This window comes from Galendromus occidentalis, unplaced genomic scaffold, assembly GCF_000255335.2.
Source record: "Galendromus occidentalis unplaced genomic scaffold, Mocc_1.1 scf7180000077182, whole genome shotgun sequence".
In the NCBI taxonomy this organism is placed as follows: Eukaryota; Metazoa; Arthropoda; class Arachnida; order Mesostigmata; family Phytoseiidae; genus Galendromus; species Galendromus occidentalis.
In genome coordinates this window covers 41588-60704 of record NW_003805170.1, presented here as the reverse complement: position 1 = coordinate 60704, position 19117 = coordinate 41588, and the positions used below count along the sequence as shown (strand labels likewise).

General features: G+C 51.1%; 2 protein-coding genes across 2 annotated transcripts; both read left to right on the top strand.

The window, feature by feature from the left end:
* The first annotated feature begins 2265 nt into the window (after nt 1-2265).
* Nucleotides 2266-13543, top strand: LOC108863985 (uncharacterized). The gene is made up of 4 exons (XM_018638795.1): nt 2266-2633; nt 13111-13210; nt 13308-13495; nt 13537-13543. Exons 1-4 carry the CDS (start codon nt 2575-2577, stop codon nt 13541-13543), a joined length of 354 nt encoding a protein of 117 aa, XP_018494311.1. The 5' UTR covers nt 2266-2574.
* Nucleotides 13523-17652, top strand: LOC100902687 (SUN domain-containing ossification factor). Its single transcript, XM_018638794.1, has 5 exons — nt 13523-13718; nt 13886-15418; nt 15579-15933; nt 16100-16203; nt 17500-17652. The coding sequence occupies exons 1-5, from the start codon at nt 13638-13640 to the stop codon at nt 17650-17652; spliced, it is 2226 nt and encodes a 741-aa protein (XP_018494310.1). The 5' UTR covers nt 13523-13637.
* The last annotated feature ends 1465 nt before the right edge of the window (nt 17653-19117 follow it).

The window sequence follows — 19117 nt, the reverse complement described above, 5'->3', positions numbered from 1 at the left end:
CCACAAAACCCCAGACCTAATGACAGACTTCTTTGCTCGGAGGAGGCAAGTCCACCGTGCTCGACATTTCGACATCCGTTTAGTTCGACCATGGACCCAGGTGGGCTCCAGAGCAAGACAAATGATGGGACAACTGCATTCACCGCCTCCTATAGGCATCTCGTACTTCTTTCTTTTCTCGTTCTCGCTAAAAGTAGGGCTGTATCGTATCATCATTTTTCATATTTCAAAGAGTTTCCGATTCGGTTTTCGTCACGCCGAAGGGATCTCCAAATTTTTCTTTGCTTAGGTACAATATGCATCAATTCTCATGAAGTGCCTGATATCCAGGAGTCCGCGCCGGAGCACATGGCTCTGCTCCTCGGATCTCGAAGCATCAAACTATGCTCTCAAGCTCTTCGGGAAATGCCCATCTCCGGACATCATTCTTTTCTGCTTCCAGAGACTAATGTGACGTCTCCCATCGGCTCGATTCCAGTAAACACAGAGTACCGCTCGTTTCCCTAGCGGTCCATTAAGGTTCGTCAAGCCAGCGGAAAAATTCTACAGAGCATCTGAGGATCACCCTCACGATAAAGGTTAGATCGGAACGTGCACGTGCCCGCTCGATGTGACAAGCGGCTCGAGCGGAATATCAAAGCTACGGCTGATACATATTATTATTCCGAGAACGGCTCAGTCTGAGCGCACCGAACGACGCCGACGTGGAGCATTATGGAACCGGACACCGAGAAGTGCCCGGCCTCTCTTAATGCCACCGATCCCCGGATTCCGGAACGTGTATGTAGGAGCTTCCCAAAAGTGGTCAGGACGGTGGATGGTGGAATAGCGATTCGGTGAAATCCATTGTGTCGATGTCCTACTGTCCCTCTGAGATGGCGGAGCGACCTCACTCAGACTCGATTTGCACTCCCGGTGGTCTGCGCCAGCGGAGCCATGGCAGGGAACAAGATCGTCGCGTCGGCGTCGCGGGATACGTCGGAGAGACACTCGGGAAGCATGAGCTGCATTATGCATCCACACGATACTCGATCTCGAAAAAGCGCGGGATCACGGTAATAAGCTCGAATCCTTCCACATACTTATCGGAAGAACAGACGCGCCTGTCCATTCTCATCTCGAATCGAAGATTGGAGACTTACATCCCGACTCTAGCAAATGTTCACTGTGCGGAAAGTTTTATGTGATTCAATTTGAATTCGAGCCAAAGTCGGCCGAAGGCGCTCCGTGGGTTACACCAGGGAAGTTCCCCGAGACAGAATTTCACCGAAAGCGGCCCGATCACGTCGTATGATCTCGGAGGCTCGCTAGGAATCATTTCATATCTCCGGTTGATCAACATTCCCGTGACACGACGGGAGAATTCTTCCATCGCGGTCCGTCAGGAACATGCGGCAGTCCGCTCGGAGCTTGGAAAACTGAGTGAGAGGACCGTTCTGAGACGCCAAAAAGTTGGTATCCTATGTCGAATGCGTCTTTTCTCTTCGTCCCACCTGTGGAAGGGAGTAGAAAGGAGCTGCCTCGAACGGAGTGAAGTATCGTTGATCTGAAAATCGACGTGCCGATTGAAGGCGCGTTCTGAGAACACCCCACAAGGCTCCGGATGAGGGGGATCCCGACCGATGGGTGGAAATCGATTTGCCGGCATCGAATGTAGTGAAACCTGTCTGACGGGTCCATGCGGCGACACAGCCCAGAACGGACCGCTACCTCGGAACTAGCGGCGCCCTGAGAAAGCGAATCTTGTACACTTTCTGGGAAGCGTTCACGGAGAATATGATGATCCCTTTGATCAGCGCAGATGAAGCGCAGGAATGAGTGACCAACTCGCGAATTTCTTCGATCTGATTCAAGATTCTTCCACAGTCACTGATCGAGGTATATCTTAGAACTAGCTATGAAAATCCGAGGTCAACTATGTCTTGGCGTCCGCACAGCGCATCTCTACCCCAGATTGTCGAGCTCCCTATATGTTTCATCCCCAGTTGTTGATCTCAGCTCAATCGCTCCGGTGCGTTCTTCTCAATCGCACACTTATTTAGTTATTCGAAAGCGCTATCAATTGAAATTCCCCACGCCGGAAGCATGGTGCACCCTTTCGGCGTCGATTCGCGCGCGTATCTGACGAGCCGGCGACGCCGCGGGCATCTAGTCGCTACTGCTTCGCCTCCTCTCTTCATTGTGGGTTTGCCGCTCATCGCGTCGTCGAGCGCTACGCTTAGCTTTGCTACGTCTCGCTCGTCGAACGACGAACGGAGACGAGACACCAGCAGCAGCTGCAGCAACGAGATAGAGCCGTTGTGTGGAGGAGAGTCCACGATGTGTGCTGTGGTGCGATCGGCAACTTGAGCTGTTACTTGTTCTTCGGAATCAGTGATTGGACTCCAGAGTGTCTCGAGTGAAAGTCCACTGATGTCATCGTCGATGAACTTCATCACTAACTTACTATCACTCGTATTCCCAATGGTATTTTCGCCGCCGACTCCGTTGTCGTCGTTGTAAGCACGACGGACAGAATGTTCTCAAATTCGAGTGCCGTTCGATGGAGAAACGAGCTCACTTAGAGAAGATACTATGAAACTCGGTTTCCAAAAGAAGCGTGGGCTCTGTACGCTTCTGTTAATCCTCTGTTGGTAAGTTCACCCTCAGTTCAAGTTCGAATCATCGATCACCCGCTAGCCTCTTCCTTCGAATGAGAGTTTACAGACTGTTGTTCGAAAAGAGCTCGATGGCTCTTCTTTCGATGTCAACTTGGACATTGTTTTGATGGGTCCTTGAGACGAGGCGGGTAACCCATGCGGCTTACTCAGAGTTTTGGAACGTGATGTTGGATCTGGAAATGTGGGTCAAGTTGCATCCTCCCCGGGTGTCACCGGAGTTCGCTGTGGTGTTGGCGGATATCGATGCTCCCTCCAGTAACTCCGCTCGAGTTCAAAAGTCCGCTCATGACTTGACAAAGTTGGTGCGCACGTGTTTTCCGAACACGCTGGGAACACCTGTCCCGAGTGTCCCGTACGTGGATACAAACGTGAATGGTCCGATCATGATCGCTTTCGATCCGGGATCGGACAGTTGGCTCCCATGAACTTTAAGTTCAGAAGTCAATTGAAAGCTCGGACATTCATCCGGTGGATAGCAACGTGGCTCGCTTACGTAAGTTCTCACACAAACAAGTTACGACAGTAAAAGGTCGTGCTGACTGTTCACGCAGACGCTGTCTGTCAGGGACACGTTAGACTAACTGCAGCTCCGGAACCGAGTGTGGAAAGTCGTGGGTTCGTTCGTCGCCACAATCAGTGCCCGCTTTATCTATCTGAACCGCAATTGTGTTCCATTCCGTAGCAGTGATATCGATTCACTCTTCGATCGTGGGCGAAACCGCGATTCGATTTGGAGCGAAAGATTTCGGGAATCCCGAGATGACGGCGCTCACAGCTCCAGGGTCTTCGGGACTCAATTCGGGACTGCTCATCGCAACCGAAACGGGCGGATAAACGGAAGGGGATCCTCCAGGAATGTAAAGCGTCCCGAGCGGCCTATCTGACTAGGATGCGATACCGGGGTGCCGAATTTCCCTGACACGAGCTCTCTGGTCTTGCATATGGGATCCATCGTCCGCTCGCCCGCGCGTTCACCGCCTCCGACTCTTTTCATTTTTGTAGAGTTGGAGCTTATGAATATTACGCCCAGGAATTCTCGCGAGCACGAGATTTCTTAGATCGCACGATCCGCCCCGATCCAGGTGGCTGTTTACGAGCCGCATCGAGATCACCGACGAATCGATATTGGATAATAATCAGTGCAGGAAATCACGTCGTGGCCCCGTGACTTCATGTGAGACTAGAGTGCTCTGACGGGACTTCTTCTGGTCGTGCCTCCAGAACCTAATCACTGTCCTTCCATGGTGGAGTCCTTTTCCGGCGAGTCGAGTGCTTTCCAAAATTTGTCTCGTCGGATTCTCTTGGAGCCGTCGATGAGTGCCTCTGGACCAAAGGAAAATCTGTTTCTGCTGAGGAGATTATCGGGGTTTTCCTCCTTCCTCGAATGTTCTCGTTCAGCGTTTTCCCAAATAATACGAAAAAACATTTGCGGAGCGGAGCGATCGCAGAATTCCTCTGTCGCTCCCCGAAAATGAATTCTGGAGTTTCCCGAGCAGATGCATTATTCGGTATGGAGATAAGTTGCGGTATCTACATTGAATTCCGGGGATTTCGTGGTGGAGGGAGCTGTCGTGCTTCGTGTGGCATCTTATCCATTTTCTTCAGAATATTCGCTCTTGCTCCGTTCCGGAGAAGACGCCCGCCCGTATCTCGAATGATGTTTCCCGATAAGAGCGGGACGACCTGCCACCCCATCTTATTCATAAGATTCGACTTGAACACAAATACAGAGTTTATTCAGAAGGTCCGTCTAGATCGAGGCAGAATGATTGTATTACGGGAGGTTTGAAGCTCATGATTCGAAGAGTGAGTCCGATCGATGGAGGAGCGGGGGAATTATTCGGTGAGTCTGGTATTTTACAAGAATTCGAATGTATCCAACTTCGCTTTTTATTGAAAGTCTCCAAGGAGAACATACACGGGAGTTCACGCGAGAAGCTGGAAGCTTTCTGGAAAATAATGCGAGAATCCCTTGCCGTTCTGGACTTACTCAATCATCTTCCCAATCGAGAATCTCTGCAGAGAGGAATAGACGATGGAATTCGAGGCGAAGATCGGAGCGATTTCGACGGGAGAAATCTTTCGAATCCTCGAAGTTTCTCCGGAAAGTGCTCCTGGGGCGCTTCCGCCTTTAGTCTAACTCCGTTCCGAAGCGTCTTCTTGCCTCATAGATTCCTTAACACCGAACTCCAGACCGGAGACTCGACTTGAGTCAAGATTTTCGGTCCGAATTATTCTCGGCAAGATTAACAGCGATACATCTGTCACGTTTTTCTGCGTGTACTTCGCTGCTGGACTAAGTTGACGTGTCTTAAAATCAATGGCGTTCATGGGTCGATGAGTGTCTGCGACTGACAACTGCGCACACACGGAGATATTCGCTGTCAAGGTTAGGGCCATTCGGGTCCATTGACGTGGATCTTGCTTCCACAAAATGCGGTTCGGACTGTGTATTCGCGAAGACCTATACTGTTATCCTGATTTCACCTTTTCGGCTCCGTTACAGTATATCATTCCACACACTCGGCTCCGTTATATTTGAATTTCTGTCCAGAACTTTTTCGCGGCCGTCGGCGTCGCGACGTCAGCGGAGCAGGCAGCTTTCCGACGCCTGCAGCGTCGCGCCGTCGCTAATTACTGGATGAAAAACATGTTTTCGCGCATTTCCACCGTTACCGTCTGTGCCATCTGATTTTCGTTGAATCATATCTAACGGAGTTTTGGAATTCTGAGCAGAGACCTTTTTGAATAGACAGCGACTTCGAACCCCGAAACTCAGACGCCGTCTCCCCGTGAGATTCTCGACGAGCGAGAGGCCTGCGGTCAGATGACCTCAAGACGAGATTCGTCTTGACATTGACCCAGTCGGACATTAGGGTGCTCGGCAGGGGAGGCTTCCATTTTTTTTCTCATCGTGACACTCGCCTGACGTTTTCGGGTTCCTCCCAGTCTCACGATTCAAGCCAGGCGGTCGAGTGATATCGTGCAGTTATGGACACGCCACAATCTCAATTTCCTCGAAAGCTGCGAGATGCCAGCGAGTAGTTATGGAAGAGGGATCGCGATCTCGACGCTCACCGGTAGATTGGCCGTCACTGAGGAGCGGGAACCGTCTGGGATGAATGAAATCGTTATTGAAGTTATCTCCCGCGAACTCATCTATGAGTTCTCAACGTGATGTGGGCATTTGAGTGGGTTCAAATGCATTCTCTCTGATGATCTCAGTCAGAAGCATTTGTAGGCAATTCCTGTGACTTTCTCGCTCGGTATGAGCTAAGTCATGTATATATCACACGGACGCCCGGATAGATCCTCGAAGAGGTGAATCATTTCCCATTGGAAGACACGGACGAGTTCCCTTCTCTGAGCATCACGCGGCGTATTTCAACAAATCCGCGCAAGTTCAACTCTCGAACGAATTTTCCGAGTGGGAAGTACACATGGATCGCCGGAGGACCGGGACATCTGGAACATTCTGCGCCGGAAACAATAGCGTCCGAGCTGAGCGGAACTGATTCCGAACAGCTGAGTAATTTTAATTGGGACGGGAGCGATCTAGAGATGTTAGAGAACTCGGCTTGTGATGCGTTCTTCGTTTCGGAGTTCATGTGTCCGCCACGTGCTGTATGTTATCGGTTTTTAAAAGGCTGTCCAGCCGGGAAACGACTGAGATAATGACCTACGCGGCAGTTCTTCCGGAATCCCCTCCTGATTCCCCGCCTGTCCCCGAAATACAATGCACCATTCTGGAAGCAAACTATGCAGTTCTGCCTGGAGATTCCCTACTCACGTTCTGAGTCTCTGATGAAAATTCAGATATTATTTCTTTCCCTGATCGACTTGTTTGCACTCGCTCCAGCGCTTGGCAGACAATGACTGCTTCCCTGAAAGCTCCCGACTTGAAAAGTCGAGGATCCCGAAGACAGATAATTTCCTCGCGTCCGGTGTCTTTCGCTCGAATTTTGCTGAAGTGGAGTCTCTCGCCAGAGCCAACCTACGTGGCCATCTTCAACCCGAAGAAAACATTCGAATCACAACTTCTAGAGCTCGGAGAGTCCGAGACATTCTATTGGAAGGCACGCCGTTCGACCCGCGGGGACACCCCTCCGCTGATCGAATGCGATGCGACTGTCTACGATCCAAGAAACCAGTGTCGGAGCGAAAGCTAATTCGTCGCACTGAATGTTTTCGATGCCTCAGCCAAGCGCGGAGGTCCTTAAGGCCTCACTGATAGCAGAACTGCGTCAACGCTATTCCGGAATGACGTCGGCGGTGCCGCCGAAGCCTTAGTCCATGGATTTGCTGACGATCAATGACACTCCATCAGCGAGTACATTTTCCCGCGACGTTGAGACTCGCCACCAGAACCTCGCTTTGAAACGCGGTCGAGCGCGAGCGGGACCGAGACGGCGGTCAGAACCCGGTCGAACCGACCTATTGTCATGGTCATCGTTCGTACATTGCAACAAATGATGCTTCTCCTCGAGAAGAGAGAGCCTTAATGACGGTTCGAGAGCTGCACCTATCTGCGGCTCGTGAATGTACGAGTTCGAAGCTCCCAGAGGCTCATTCATTGCTCTGATTACAAGAGCAGACGATTCCTCTCCTCGATTTCCCTCTTCGGCTTCTCCGTTATTTCGACAGCGTCCCCTCCCTCCTCGAGGAAGAGGAGACGACCGGGAAGTTGAGGCTTCGCCATCTTCCTCGAATCCACGAGCTCGGGTCCATCTCGAGTCCAAGGCTCTGATGCTGGCTGCACCCGAGTCACGAAGATGACGACGCGGGTCTCGCGCAGCCGACGGAGAACAGAATCGCCTCGCTTCCAGACGAGTGAGCACGGCGAGACATAGACAACTCGTTCCGAGTGATGCTTATTGTCACTTCAGTGGTTTTGAACTGTGCTTGTTTTCCAAATCTTTTTTTACATTGTGCGCGGCTCGAAACCTCCATGGTTGGAGTTCGAGGACATTTTCGAAACGCAATCGACGTTATTCTTATTCGGCTCGGGAGGTTATTCATTGGAAATTATGTATTAACATTCGGGATTTGTATAGTCTCGTGACTCATGACGCTAGGGATCCGAGGATGGTGTCCGCTTCGGTACCAGCTGGAGCTTAGCATCATGTCGTTATTTTCCATTCGAATAGAAAAACGGGGCTAGACCATGAGCTGGGCTCACATCCTCTGGTTTCCCGGGGTTCGCCCGGGCATGAATGGATGGAAGCCATTTTCGGCACCTTCCTCATATTTTCGAAAAGAAAACTTGACTATGCAGCTCCACGGCAGAGCTTGGCGGAGATCTGTTGGAGCAAAATCATCCGTGGGCTCAATCGAGCAGAGTTTGCCATTCGCCGAGTATTCCTGCGAACCTTCCCCAAGAGAATTCCATGATGCATCGATTTTGTGAGCTGCAGTGCTCGTTCCGTGAGCAAGGTCGAAAATTACCTTTGTGCCCTGTATGCTTTGGCGACATTATGGGAACCTCAGAAGTCACAATAGGATTGATTGAGTGGTCGATGCTCCTCCTGCAGTTGCCGTGACTGTTCTCCCGATAGTCGAAAAAGTACGGAATACAAGGTCGGCCGATCTCTCGGAATCTTTCAGAACACTCGTCGCTCATCTATGGTTCCATTGATGGTAGCCTGAGGCAGCGAGGCATGACAATCTCACCAATAATTGATTTACCCGAGTGAACTTATTCACTGGAGCAGATAGAGAATGTTTTCTACATCCTCTGCGACTGTTGAACGATGCAATATTCCGATCGGTTCCGATTGGAGTCGGCAGCGATACTTCCGCACGAGATTCGATTCCGCTCAAAGTCACGAAAACATGCTAGGGATAGAGCAGGGACGCTGCAGTATTTTCAAATTGATATGACGGATCCTTCCGGAGAAAGTCGCGGCATTGCCGAGTTTCCGTTTGCCCGCGGTAGAATTCCCCTTTCCGTGATGTCGCTGCCAGAGGAAAAAACACAAAAATTATCGCAGAGAAAAATCGTTTGTGATAGGAGCCACAGCACGCTTTCGAAGTGATCATGGGCAGCGAACAATCAAAATACATGTTTACAACGCTCGCCGAGAGGGTTGTATCGAGGTTTAGACAGGTCCCGCCAAGTCCTGCCGAGTCGGACCTTGTCTCTATCGCAAGCTGCTCTGCTGTTGACAACCAAATCCATGAATGTCCCCGAGCAGATCGAGTTGACGGAATTATGAAGAAAAGGTCGGGCAATCAGGTCGAAATTTTCTGGAACTCTGGACGAATCGTCGAATTCCGTCACTGCTCGAGGCGTGCTCCCTCGATGGAGCGCGAATCGATGAGTCATCTACCGACTTGTGAATACTTGACGTGAACGAGTGAACTCTCGTTCCGTCTCTGTTGGATTCCACTCGGAGCCAGCTGGGATCAATGAACGAGAGTTCCGATTCCTGCTTGCTCGAACAAGATCCGCCCACGTAGAGTTCTCAAGGAACAAGAGCTCTCGATATATTGATACTCCGTGAATTAAGAGACCGGCGGCAAAACTGGAAAACACCAGATCCTCCGATAAATTCGACCCCGATGGTTATCATCCCAGGATGACTTATGGCTGCAAAATGAAAATTTCTGAGAAATGGCATTGGTCCCGGCAACCCACCTGAAGTCCGAGTGCAATTTTCTCGAGAGTTCGAAGAGAGTCCATCGGACTCGGATGACTGCGCTGGATCAGGATCCGGATGCTCTGAGTTCTTCCAAGAGGCAGTGAAGTTACTGATTGTTGTTCTCGTATCGACTCACAACCAGCTAACCACACTGCCAATCTGAGGAACTCCTGAAATCCTGACCGATTGTGACCGGTCCGTCTGCCCGACAGATCGGCCTACCGCTGGCTGTCTCTCGACTAAAGAGCTCATGACGGGGAAATTTCAGACACGTCCAGTTGCTAGGCACACTCCTTCAAGGTCACCTGTAGTCACTCACAACGAACCGGCCGGTCGGCCGAGCGACCGTCCGACCGATCGGGCAGACGGCTAGCCGTCGGTCCCAGCATTCCCCGAGTCGCGAAAATCTCTGTACCTACATAGATCAGGAGCGGCATGAACGAATCACGAGCCGGATCCAGCGGAAATTCAGGAACTCGTGAACGATAATTATTATCGATGATGATTCGGAAAATGTTGGAGCCCACAGTGAGAATCGAACTTACCGGGAAGGGCCTACTGAAAGCCTCTATTGCGTATCATGGAGACTACCTGTGCCTGGTGTTCCCGCTGTTGACGTCGACAGTCGGCTCGATCGAGACTTTCGCTGCCTTTGCATTGATAAACATGTTCACCGATCTCAGCTAACGTCTCGATTCCGGGAGCTGCGTGCGAAAGTTTCGGCGGAACGGTCGGTCGCTTTGTTCTCGGCTTAGTAAGTTAGTCAGTCAGGTAGACGGGGCGTCGTGCCGAGCACCTCTGGAACTTACGCAAAATGAGAGAGCACCACGATCCCGCTGCCGTTGATTCCGGCCATCGTCTAGGTTTGCTCGCTTGCTAGCGCTATTCATTCTCTCTGAACAGCTGAAAGTCGAGCCGTCTAGCAGCGCTGGTCGGTAAGGGTTGTTGCGTGGCAGAACGTCACTCAGTCAGTGAGCTAGCCGACTGAGCGCACCCGTACCGTGTGGCGTGTTGTTTACTCCGAAGTCGACTACTTCATCTCGACAAATCTCCACCACTATATTTTTCCCTCGACGCCCGGAACTACTATATTCGTATGAATGTCGTTCCTTCAATGTGACATGGTCACTCGATTGAACAACTTGTCACGTACCTCGGTCCTCTCGACTCCGGATCGAGAAGTTTCTGGGGTCCACTCGCAGCTCACTTGGGCCATTGGCCACGAGGCCGGCACTACTGCGCTCCGAGCTCGGTTTTCGTTTAAGTCAGACCGCCAGACCCAGATTCTTCCGTGGGAGACCGAGACGTCCGTACGATTGCGGAGTGCACTGGCATACGGCGGCTGACGTGGCACTTGACATCCGCGTTTTTTTAAGCTCCGAGAGGGTCGGACAGCTCCGTGTCTAGACTGTCTCTATGCGCCGCCATCACCTGTACTCGGTCGAATGGTCGAATGAAGCTTCTAGAAGTGCGACAGAGTCCGCTCGATCTCTTTTTTCTCTAATCTGATCGTGGAACAACGTTCTCGAACCCTGTCGGTATCGTCGCCGGGCACTGACAATTTCGGGGTGCGTTGCAAGGAACGCATCGACTTCAATTAGTTTTTTCAACCACTGACACTCAAAGACCTTGAAGCTTTCGAGCCGGCGAGTCGAAAAACCGACTGCGATTATGACGCTGATCGGTGCGGCCTCGTTGACGGCGCGGATCTACATATTGTCAATCCGCTAGAGATTTGCTACGCAGGGGCAACGCACCGTTCAAGGCTGTGGTTAGTGCAGGTTGTTTGTAGGTTCATCGCACCAACGACGACATCGCTGTCAAGTCCCTTTCCACGCGCGCACACTCACTCATACACTCGATGTCTCGTTGGCGAGCGAGTACACGAGCTCTTGTAACTAGGCACTATTTCTTGCTCGCAAGCGTCTCTTCCCCGGAGTGACGGCAGGGAAAGAGAGTCCAACTGGAAGGAAAGGGATCCCTCTGCCGATACCGTGGCCGCCGCCGCCGCCGCTGTCTAGCGAAAGGTCATTGTCACGGCCTTCTGGCCAAACGCTCGGTGGGCTTCTCCCAGCCCTTCGGGGAACAGCCGGTCCCCCTCCACCTGCCCCTTTTCCTAGGACTTTCCTGGAGGAGGGCTGAGGCAAGCCTGGATGCTTTCCCGTTGAGCTTGCGAAGCGAAATGGAGGCGGAGGGGGCGCCGCCCGGCGTCCGATTTCCAACAGCTCGGAACACGCACTGCGCTGTGCACTGCGTCGTATTAGCTCGTATCACGCTCGTTGTTCATCGAATCGTAGCGGATTTTCTCCAACCATAGAGACCACAGCCTCATGATGTCGCTTTGAGAACTGTCATTGGGGACAGATCCGGAGTGCACTGATCAGGGCTCCACGAATTTCTTCTAGGTCGCACTCGTACACGGCTTCTCTTTGGTCGACCCGAATCCGTCCGGGAGAAGGAGGTGACATTACCCGGATCGAGATCGTTTCGATAACGCATGAATGAGCGTCGTAAATTGAGAGTCTGAACCCTACGGCGGAGAATCGGAGACTCGCCGTTGTTCCGACTACCTGTACGCGCTTACGTCATCACGCAGTGAAGACGCAGTATGCCGTGGTGGGCTGGGTCAGTCGGAATAGAGAACGTACACTAGCGCATCCGACTGTCTTATCGATCAGGGAGGCTTGAACGACCTGAATCCAGCGCTCTCACTCGATAAACCCGTTCCGGATGTTGACAACGACCGCATGGCAACAACTTCCATGAGCTCGCCGGCCTGAGAAGCGCTACGATGCTCAGAGTAGTTGCTCACTGACGACGATATCGAACTAGCGACAGTCAGAGGGGAGAAATTCGTCAAGCTTGGCTCACCGTTACTGTCCATGTCCTCGAGTCCTCCCGTTGGGTTGTCGAGGTGCGTTGCGATGACACTGAGGGAAGCTCGCCAGAAGTCCGGAGCGGCAACCGCTCTCGAGCGAGCGTCTTAGCGAAGTACGTTCTAGTTTCGGGAAGGGAGGGTAGAGCGCGAGGGAGTGTTCGTCGACCTTGACCGTCAAATGCCCCCCAAGGCCCACCACCGCCACCTACACTAGAGGGGAGGGTACGCTGTGAGGGCGGACCTTCGGACGGATAACTTGCAAGCAAGTGTGTTCGCCCGTCTGCCTGTCAGGCAGACGCTTTGCTTGTCAAGAGTACGTCGTCGTATTGTCGCTATGACGATGACGCTTCTATGGCTGTTTGCTGCTACTCGGCCTCTGAGCAGACAGCTGTTGAACTCATCAGGAACATTAATGGAGAGGGATTCAGCGGTCGCATGACGATTCCGCCCGACGAACTTCCAATGCTCCCTTCCTCGCGCTCGCAATCAGTTCGGCGGACATCCGTGCGTTTCTCGAGCTCAGTCAGCGAAAAGTCTGTCTGATGATCGCCATGTTGGGTTCCAGCTGGAACTTCTGCGCGAAAATTCGTCGGGCGTCGAGAATGGGCATAGGTACCTGAACGATCGCTCGAGCGGGGAAAAATATATTCACCTGTAGAAAACTGAATTTTCGGGGTCCCGAGAAGGAAAGAGCAAATACTATAAACGGTTACGTTTGCTCTTCGGAGCCGCAAGCCGCACCCAAGGAATATGTCCATAGATATCGGGCGGAATTTCCGCGGGTCCTCTCGCGGAGGGAGAGTCACCAATAATATTATTATGATACATTATTATCTATATATAATATTATATGCTATTATGTATAATATCATGCTCATGACCAAGTTCGCCGGGAGGGGAGTTTTCTGAACGACTGCGTCTTCCTTTCTAGCAATTCGAGCTGGAGTCTGAATCCGAGGCGAGGCGACCCCTCTCGGCAGACAGACCACTTCTGTCTGCGTGAGGAGTTTCATCAACTCTGGAATCCACCGGTGAGTCCTGATAAATCACCTCCAATCGGGAGCTAGAATAATAAGCGATAAGGATCAGGAGCAGCATCGCGGTGAAGTAACCGAGTTCTAATTGCAGGTGACGAACGTCTGTTGTATATACGACTTTGTAGATAAACGAGAAATAGAGAAGGAGTCGGAGCAGATTGATGCGGCCCTCCAGCGAAATAGTGAGATGAACGTCAGTGTAGTGAGAAGTTTAGAAACAAAGAATGACGTCCCTGTCAGCCAGTCTGACGACGCGGTTGTGACCCAAGTCGAATCGACGTTGATAGTAACGAAGGATCACGAGCCACATCCCGAAGTAGTACTTGAGAACAACAGCGGAAACGTCTCGCAAACAGAAGATTCGCTCGAACGCCTCCAGGAGGACGAACATGCTGGTCGTGCCGAAGACAACCGGACTCTCATGGAGAGGAGCCACAAACAGAACGAGACGGACAATACCACGGCCTCGATTCTGAACGATTCCATCATACAAGACAAAGAGGTGAGTTCGATGCTGGACGGCGAATAAGCCTTGGTCCGAGGCTGAGCGCAGTCTGACTCCGACCGATATGATATCATTTTTCCCGCCGGGTTTTTTTTGACCCACCAACCACCAGATGGATCGGTCTGCTAAACCTCAATCTCTGAAACCGCATAATTTTTTTCCAGGCTATGCCCAGCTTCGATGAGTGGAAGAAGATCCGGCTCGAGAAAGAGAAACAGGACCCGTCGTATCCGAGTCCGAAGGAGCCGGAGCATCGAGACGGCGGTATCAAAGCTAACGAACGGAAGCGGGGCCGACGCAACTATGCTTCGATAGAATGCGGGGCGAAAATCGTCGCGGCCAACGCGAACGCTGCCGGCGCATCGAAAGTCCTACTCGAAGCCACAGACGAGTACATGTTGAATCCTTGCAACTCGCTGATGAAGAGCGGCATGTGGTTCATTGTTGAACTCTGCGAGAGCATCCATCCCACTCACATCGAGCTGGCGAACTTCGAGCTTTACTCCTCGACAGGGAAGGAATTCGTCGTTTACATGAGCGACCATTATCAGTCGCGCGAGTGGACGGAAGTGGGACGATTCGAAATGGCGCATCTGAAAACCGTGCAGAGCTTCCCCCTGGACGCACCGGGTTTCGGGAAAGTGATCAAAGTTGAATTTCTAAGCATTTATGAAAACAACCAATACTATTGCCCCTTGAGTCTGGTCCGGGTTTTCGGGAGTTCGATGGTCGATGACTACGAGGAAAAGGTCTCCGAGGACAGCCAGGGAACCCCCGAGCCGATCGAGAAGGAGCAGATCGTTGAACCTACGCCCGCCTCCGTTACGATCGTCGTGGATGAGAATATGGTTTCGAGGGCGAAGAAAGCGATGTTCAATATCATCAACTCGGTCAGCAAAGTGGTTTCGGGCACAAAAACCTTGGATGGAAACTGTAGCGACTGCTCGACGAACGAGAGTAGCGACCACGTGCTTTCCTTGGGCCAACAATTCGACAACTGTTTCGAGTTGACAAATCTCAGCGGGCCCGAAGGTCATCTGTGGCCGTCGATGAAGTGTCGCTTCGCCCAAGTGGCGAACGTGCAGCGGAGCTGCCGACCCCTGCTCGTCGCCCCCTCCATCAACATTGAACCTTCACCTTTGAAGCCGGTGTCGAATTTGTCTCCACCCGTCTCGATGCCGGCGTCGACAGCAGCCGTTCCCTCAATTACCATGACGGCCGAAATGATCTCGCCGACCACGGTCGCCGAGGCCGAGAAGAACGAAGAACTCAAGACCCAGTCGAAGGTTCTCCAAATGAAATTGGTCACCGCCACCGAAAACGATACGCCCTCACAGGCTCATCCGTCGGTTACGCGGAGCTCTCAGCCAGAAGCGGAACCGGTCCCCGTGGCGAAACCTAATGTAAAGCTTCCCCCTCTGTCGCACATGAATCCAGTCCCCTCGAATCAACCTACACCCGCACCGAATCAGGCGACGAAAGAGAATCTCTTCAGCCGATTCGAAAATAGGATCAAGAAACTCGAACTCCACATGAACCTCAGCGGAACGTATCTCGAGGAGCTGAGCAGACGCTACCGAAATCAAATGGAGGAGATGCAGGCGGCTTTCAACAAAACGGTGGCAGCACTCAACATGGAAGCCAAGAAAGGCCTGGAACGAGATCATAATCAGCAACAAGCGTTGGCAGTCTTGCAAGTTAGTACGATTCGAGAGGACTCAAATCCTAATCAGTGAAAGATGAGGTCAACAAGCGAGAACATCCTAACGATATCCCGTCATGAAAACGCATAATTCTCTGAAGTACCTAAACTTCAGTACTGCGATGATTTCCAAGCCTAGGAATTGTGATTTTCAGGAGAAGCTCTCAGCGGTCACGGAATCTCTGCGAAAACTCGAAATTGAAAGTGATTCCCTGTGGTGGCGTCTCTTGCTCGCCTACCTTGGCCTTCTCGCTAGCAGCATCGCCATGATCACTGTTCTATCCCGTCAGATCTGCCTGCGCACGATCAGAAACTCAGCGGAACCAGTGCCGGCAGAGCGCCAGATCCTTGAGATCCTGGAACGTCTGTACAAGGAGAAGTACTTGCAAGAGAACGCCGACTCGTCGAAGCAGAACGGTTCCGAAAAACCCAAAGAGGAAACGCCTCAGATCGCTGAGAAGCTAGAAATGACGGAAGAAGAAACAGTGAATATCAAGACAGAACCAAAGCGTAAGTTCTCAGGATAGCGCCTCAAATTCAGAAGAGCGCTGTCGGGAATCTAGGTCATTTCTATCTTCAGCCCTCGTTGATTATTATTATTATCGTCTATAATAATTTGAGTCCCCGAAATTCGTACCCCGGAATGCCTCTCCTCACTTCAGTTTATCATTCGCAGTCGATGATCTGAAGCCGATGGAGATAAAGATAGAGCCGCTAGATGAGCATTGCTCGGAGGTGCGGCAGAACTTCGCGGAACCTTCCAACGGCGTATCGCAGAAGGTAAGTCGTTCTTGTCAGGATCTCTGAGACCATTCATATCCACGAGTTCGGTGCGTTATGGATGCAAGTGAATGTTGTGAACGTGAGACTCACTCAAACCGCACTTTTGGCATGCAAGGGTAGGATGGAAACTTCACCATAGATTCATACTCCGATTAAAAATTTGCTCGAAATTCATGCCCCAAGCTCTACCACACTTCCCTTCGACCAGAATGCGCTCGGAATTTCTTGATCTTGCTATCGTCGAGGATAACTTGCTGATTTTCTGCTTCATTTTTCGAATAGAGAAATTCTCTTCGGAAATCGCTCCGAGTATTGACGGACCTCAGACGAATATCATTTTCCGAGTTTGAGCGAAATCGATACTCCTCAATCAATCAATCCTTAAATATTCAATTGTCCTATATCATGTCCTGTTGGACTTTCAGCGCAAGCGCCGCCGCAAGAGACATCAAAGAGAGGAGAAAATTGTCGAAGCCGACAAGTGTGTAGCCAGCAGCCGGCATTTAGCCGCCAACGAAGTTAGTCAACCTTTAGTCAAAATAGTGCGGAGTCTCTGAAATGAACTTCAAAGCTTTCTCGAGAATTCTCCTTCTCCTCCTTCCGACCCGTACCTCCTCCCCTTCGGATCCGCGAAAAACCCTGGCTTTCCCTTAATTTCCCCTGATACACTTGCACGGTTTCCCTCCAAGGCGAAAATTGAGTCTGCTCCGAGCGAAGTCTCAATTCCGAGAAGTTTCCGTCGATACTCCGAATGTACATACAATGGATGGTATGCTCGGGTTGGTTATCCGGGATTATTTATTGTCGCATACGACATCGTTCGTTTCCTCAGCCATTCGATGTTTATTTATGCGGAGTTTCGTTCAGTCTGTTATGAAAGTGATTCTATCTGAGTTCATGCGTCGACTACAGCCGTCGTCGCTGTGTCATTCTTTACTGGAGTATGAAATAAATCGAATGTGTCTCTTCGGGCCGCCTCTTCTTTTCACGATCGCACGACTCGTTTTAATCCTTAGAGCATGATATTCGACTCGTCCATCCAATTGTGTCTTGCGAAATCACTTCTGAGCGGCTATTCAGCGAATGGAGGACTTCTCTGGCATGAGCACATGCCTTGAACGTTCTTTTCCCCGAGAGGATCTTCTGCACCGTCTTCGACTTCTTGTGCTCTTCGTCTTCTTCTCTCAGTATGCAGGGAGCTCACGGCAATCTAACTGTTGGCTAGCACTTAATTGTATCCTCGGAGATGGATGTTTAATTCAATAATGGAGACAGAGTCGATTCCGATTCCAGGCTCATCAAGACGAAGAGGAAGCATGGGACGCAGGTGATCTCAAGAAGGAGTTCCCCGTCCTCTCGAGGACATCCGTGGATAACGATGTGTCCTTGCCGACGTGTACAAAATGCGCTTTAAGCTGTTGCAGCCATGCTCTCTTCCGGCACTAGAGCTTGGTGTGCGAAGCCGTAGGTCCGAGTAGAGCAAAGCTAGGGAAATGAGAAATGACATCAAGTTGACGAGAGAGACCAGCGAATCCTTTCGTTCGTTCTTTTAAGCCCCTCGAAATCCTCTCCGAGATGCGTGCGCTGTTCAATGTCATCACGCTCAGACTAGGTGCGAATCGATCTCGCTTACTTCCATATAATATGTCATAGGAGGGATCTGGGGGCAGATGTGGATTGTTGAAGTTGTTGAATGTGCGGGAAGCGAGAGGGGGAGCCCCGGAGAGTGGGGTTGAGCCCGCCACGCAGATACGTTGTTAATTGACCCCGCGATGCTTCTAGTCGAGGAGACAAAAATGAATACATTATTTTTCGAGAGAGACCAATATTTCCGAATTTCTCCTCGGAAGCTCACCGTATTCGCATTTAGCGAGTCGAAAGCTCTTGAGAAAATTCACTTGGGAAAACGGACCTCGGAGGAGGGATTCTCGCTCGGATCTATGAAGGATCCACCGAGAGCTCCGAGGACTCCTTCCCTAAACACGTGAGCTCCACGAAATCTACTGAATGTGACCACAGAGCACAATGTACTTGTCTGTCGATTTTTCTATATCTAGAGTCTTATCCATCTAAACTTTGCTACGATCAACAGCCTTGGATGACATTGTTGGAGCGAGACAATTTTCTGGGAGGCGACCTTTCCTATAACATAATTGGTAGAAAGCCCCCTGAATTATGGTGACCGCATCCAGAGGCTTATAGCCTCGAACCTGGCGGTGATTTCAAGGTTCCGATGGAAGATCCTTCGACTAGCGTCGACGTGCTTGGAAGAATCGGGTCCATCGCGACCGAGGGGAATTTTCCTGTTACTTTCGCCGAAGTCTCTCATCAATCTGCTCTGGATTGATACCATCAGGATGTCGAATTTGAGTTGGAAGAATGTGAACTTCGTCTGCGGTCGTCGGCCAATGGGCATGAGGGAACAAGTCATGAGGGAATCCACTCGAGTTCGACCGAGAAATCCTAATAAAAATTCAAGCCCCTCAAGAAGACACCGAACTTTTCTTTTGGCCTCGTTAGATCAGTCGCAGTCATCCGGAGCAGCCGTTTGATGAGATTCCGCTGAGAAATGAAGATGTAGATCATGGGCAATACATACAGGGGCGACTTGAATGAACCAGAGCTCTTACGTTCTCCGGATACGCAGTTTTCAGATTTTTCAGAGGATGCATGCGCCTCTAATCAGGCTATGATTTGCAGAGGATTTGTAGAGAATTTGCCGAGTCGGCGAACTCCAACATAAAATGGTGCTCCCGGAATCGATAATTATTATGTTATCTTCCCCGTAGAGTCTCCTCGAGATCATGTCACTCCTGTTAGCCGCAATTCCAGGAGTAGACTAGCGAAGAGTCTCATTCCAGCTCCAGAACCTTCGTGAATTAAGAGCCGCGCTTCTGAGAGATGACGACGT

Coding starts and splice junctions, on each gene's coding strand:
- LOC108863985 (XM_018638795.1), top strand. CDS start 2,575: ATGAAACTCGGTTTCCAAAAGAAGCGTGGGCTCTGTACGCTTCTGTTA. Junction 2,634..13,110: donor CTTCTGTTAATCCTCTGTTG/GTAAGTTCACCC, acceptor CTTCCTTTCTAG/CAATTCGAGCTGGAGTCTGA. Junction 13,211..13,307: donor ATCAACTCTGGAATCCACCG/GTGAGTCCTGAT, acceptor TTCTAATTGCAG/GTGACGAACGTCTGTTGTAT.
- LOC100902687 (XM_018638794.1), top strand. CDS start 13,638: ATGGAGAGGAGCCACAAACAGAACGAGACGGACAATACCACGGCCTCG. Junction 13,719..13,885: donor CCATCATACAAGACAAAGAG/GTGAGTTCGATG, acceptor ATTTTTTTCCAG/GCTATGCCCAGCTTCGATGA. Junction 15,934..16,099: donor TATCAAGACAGAACCAAAGC/GTAAGTTCTCAG, acceptor TATCATTCGCAG/TCGATGATCTGAAGCCGATG.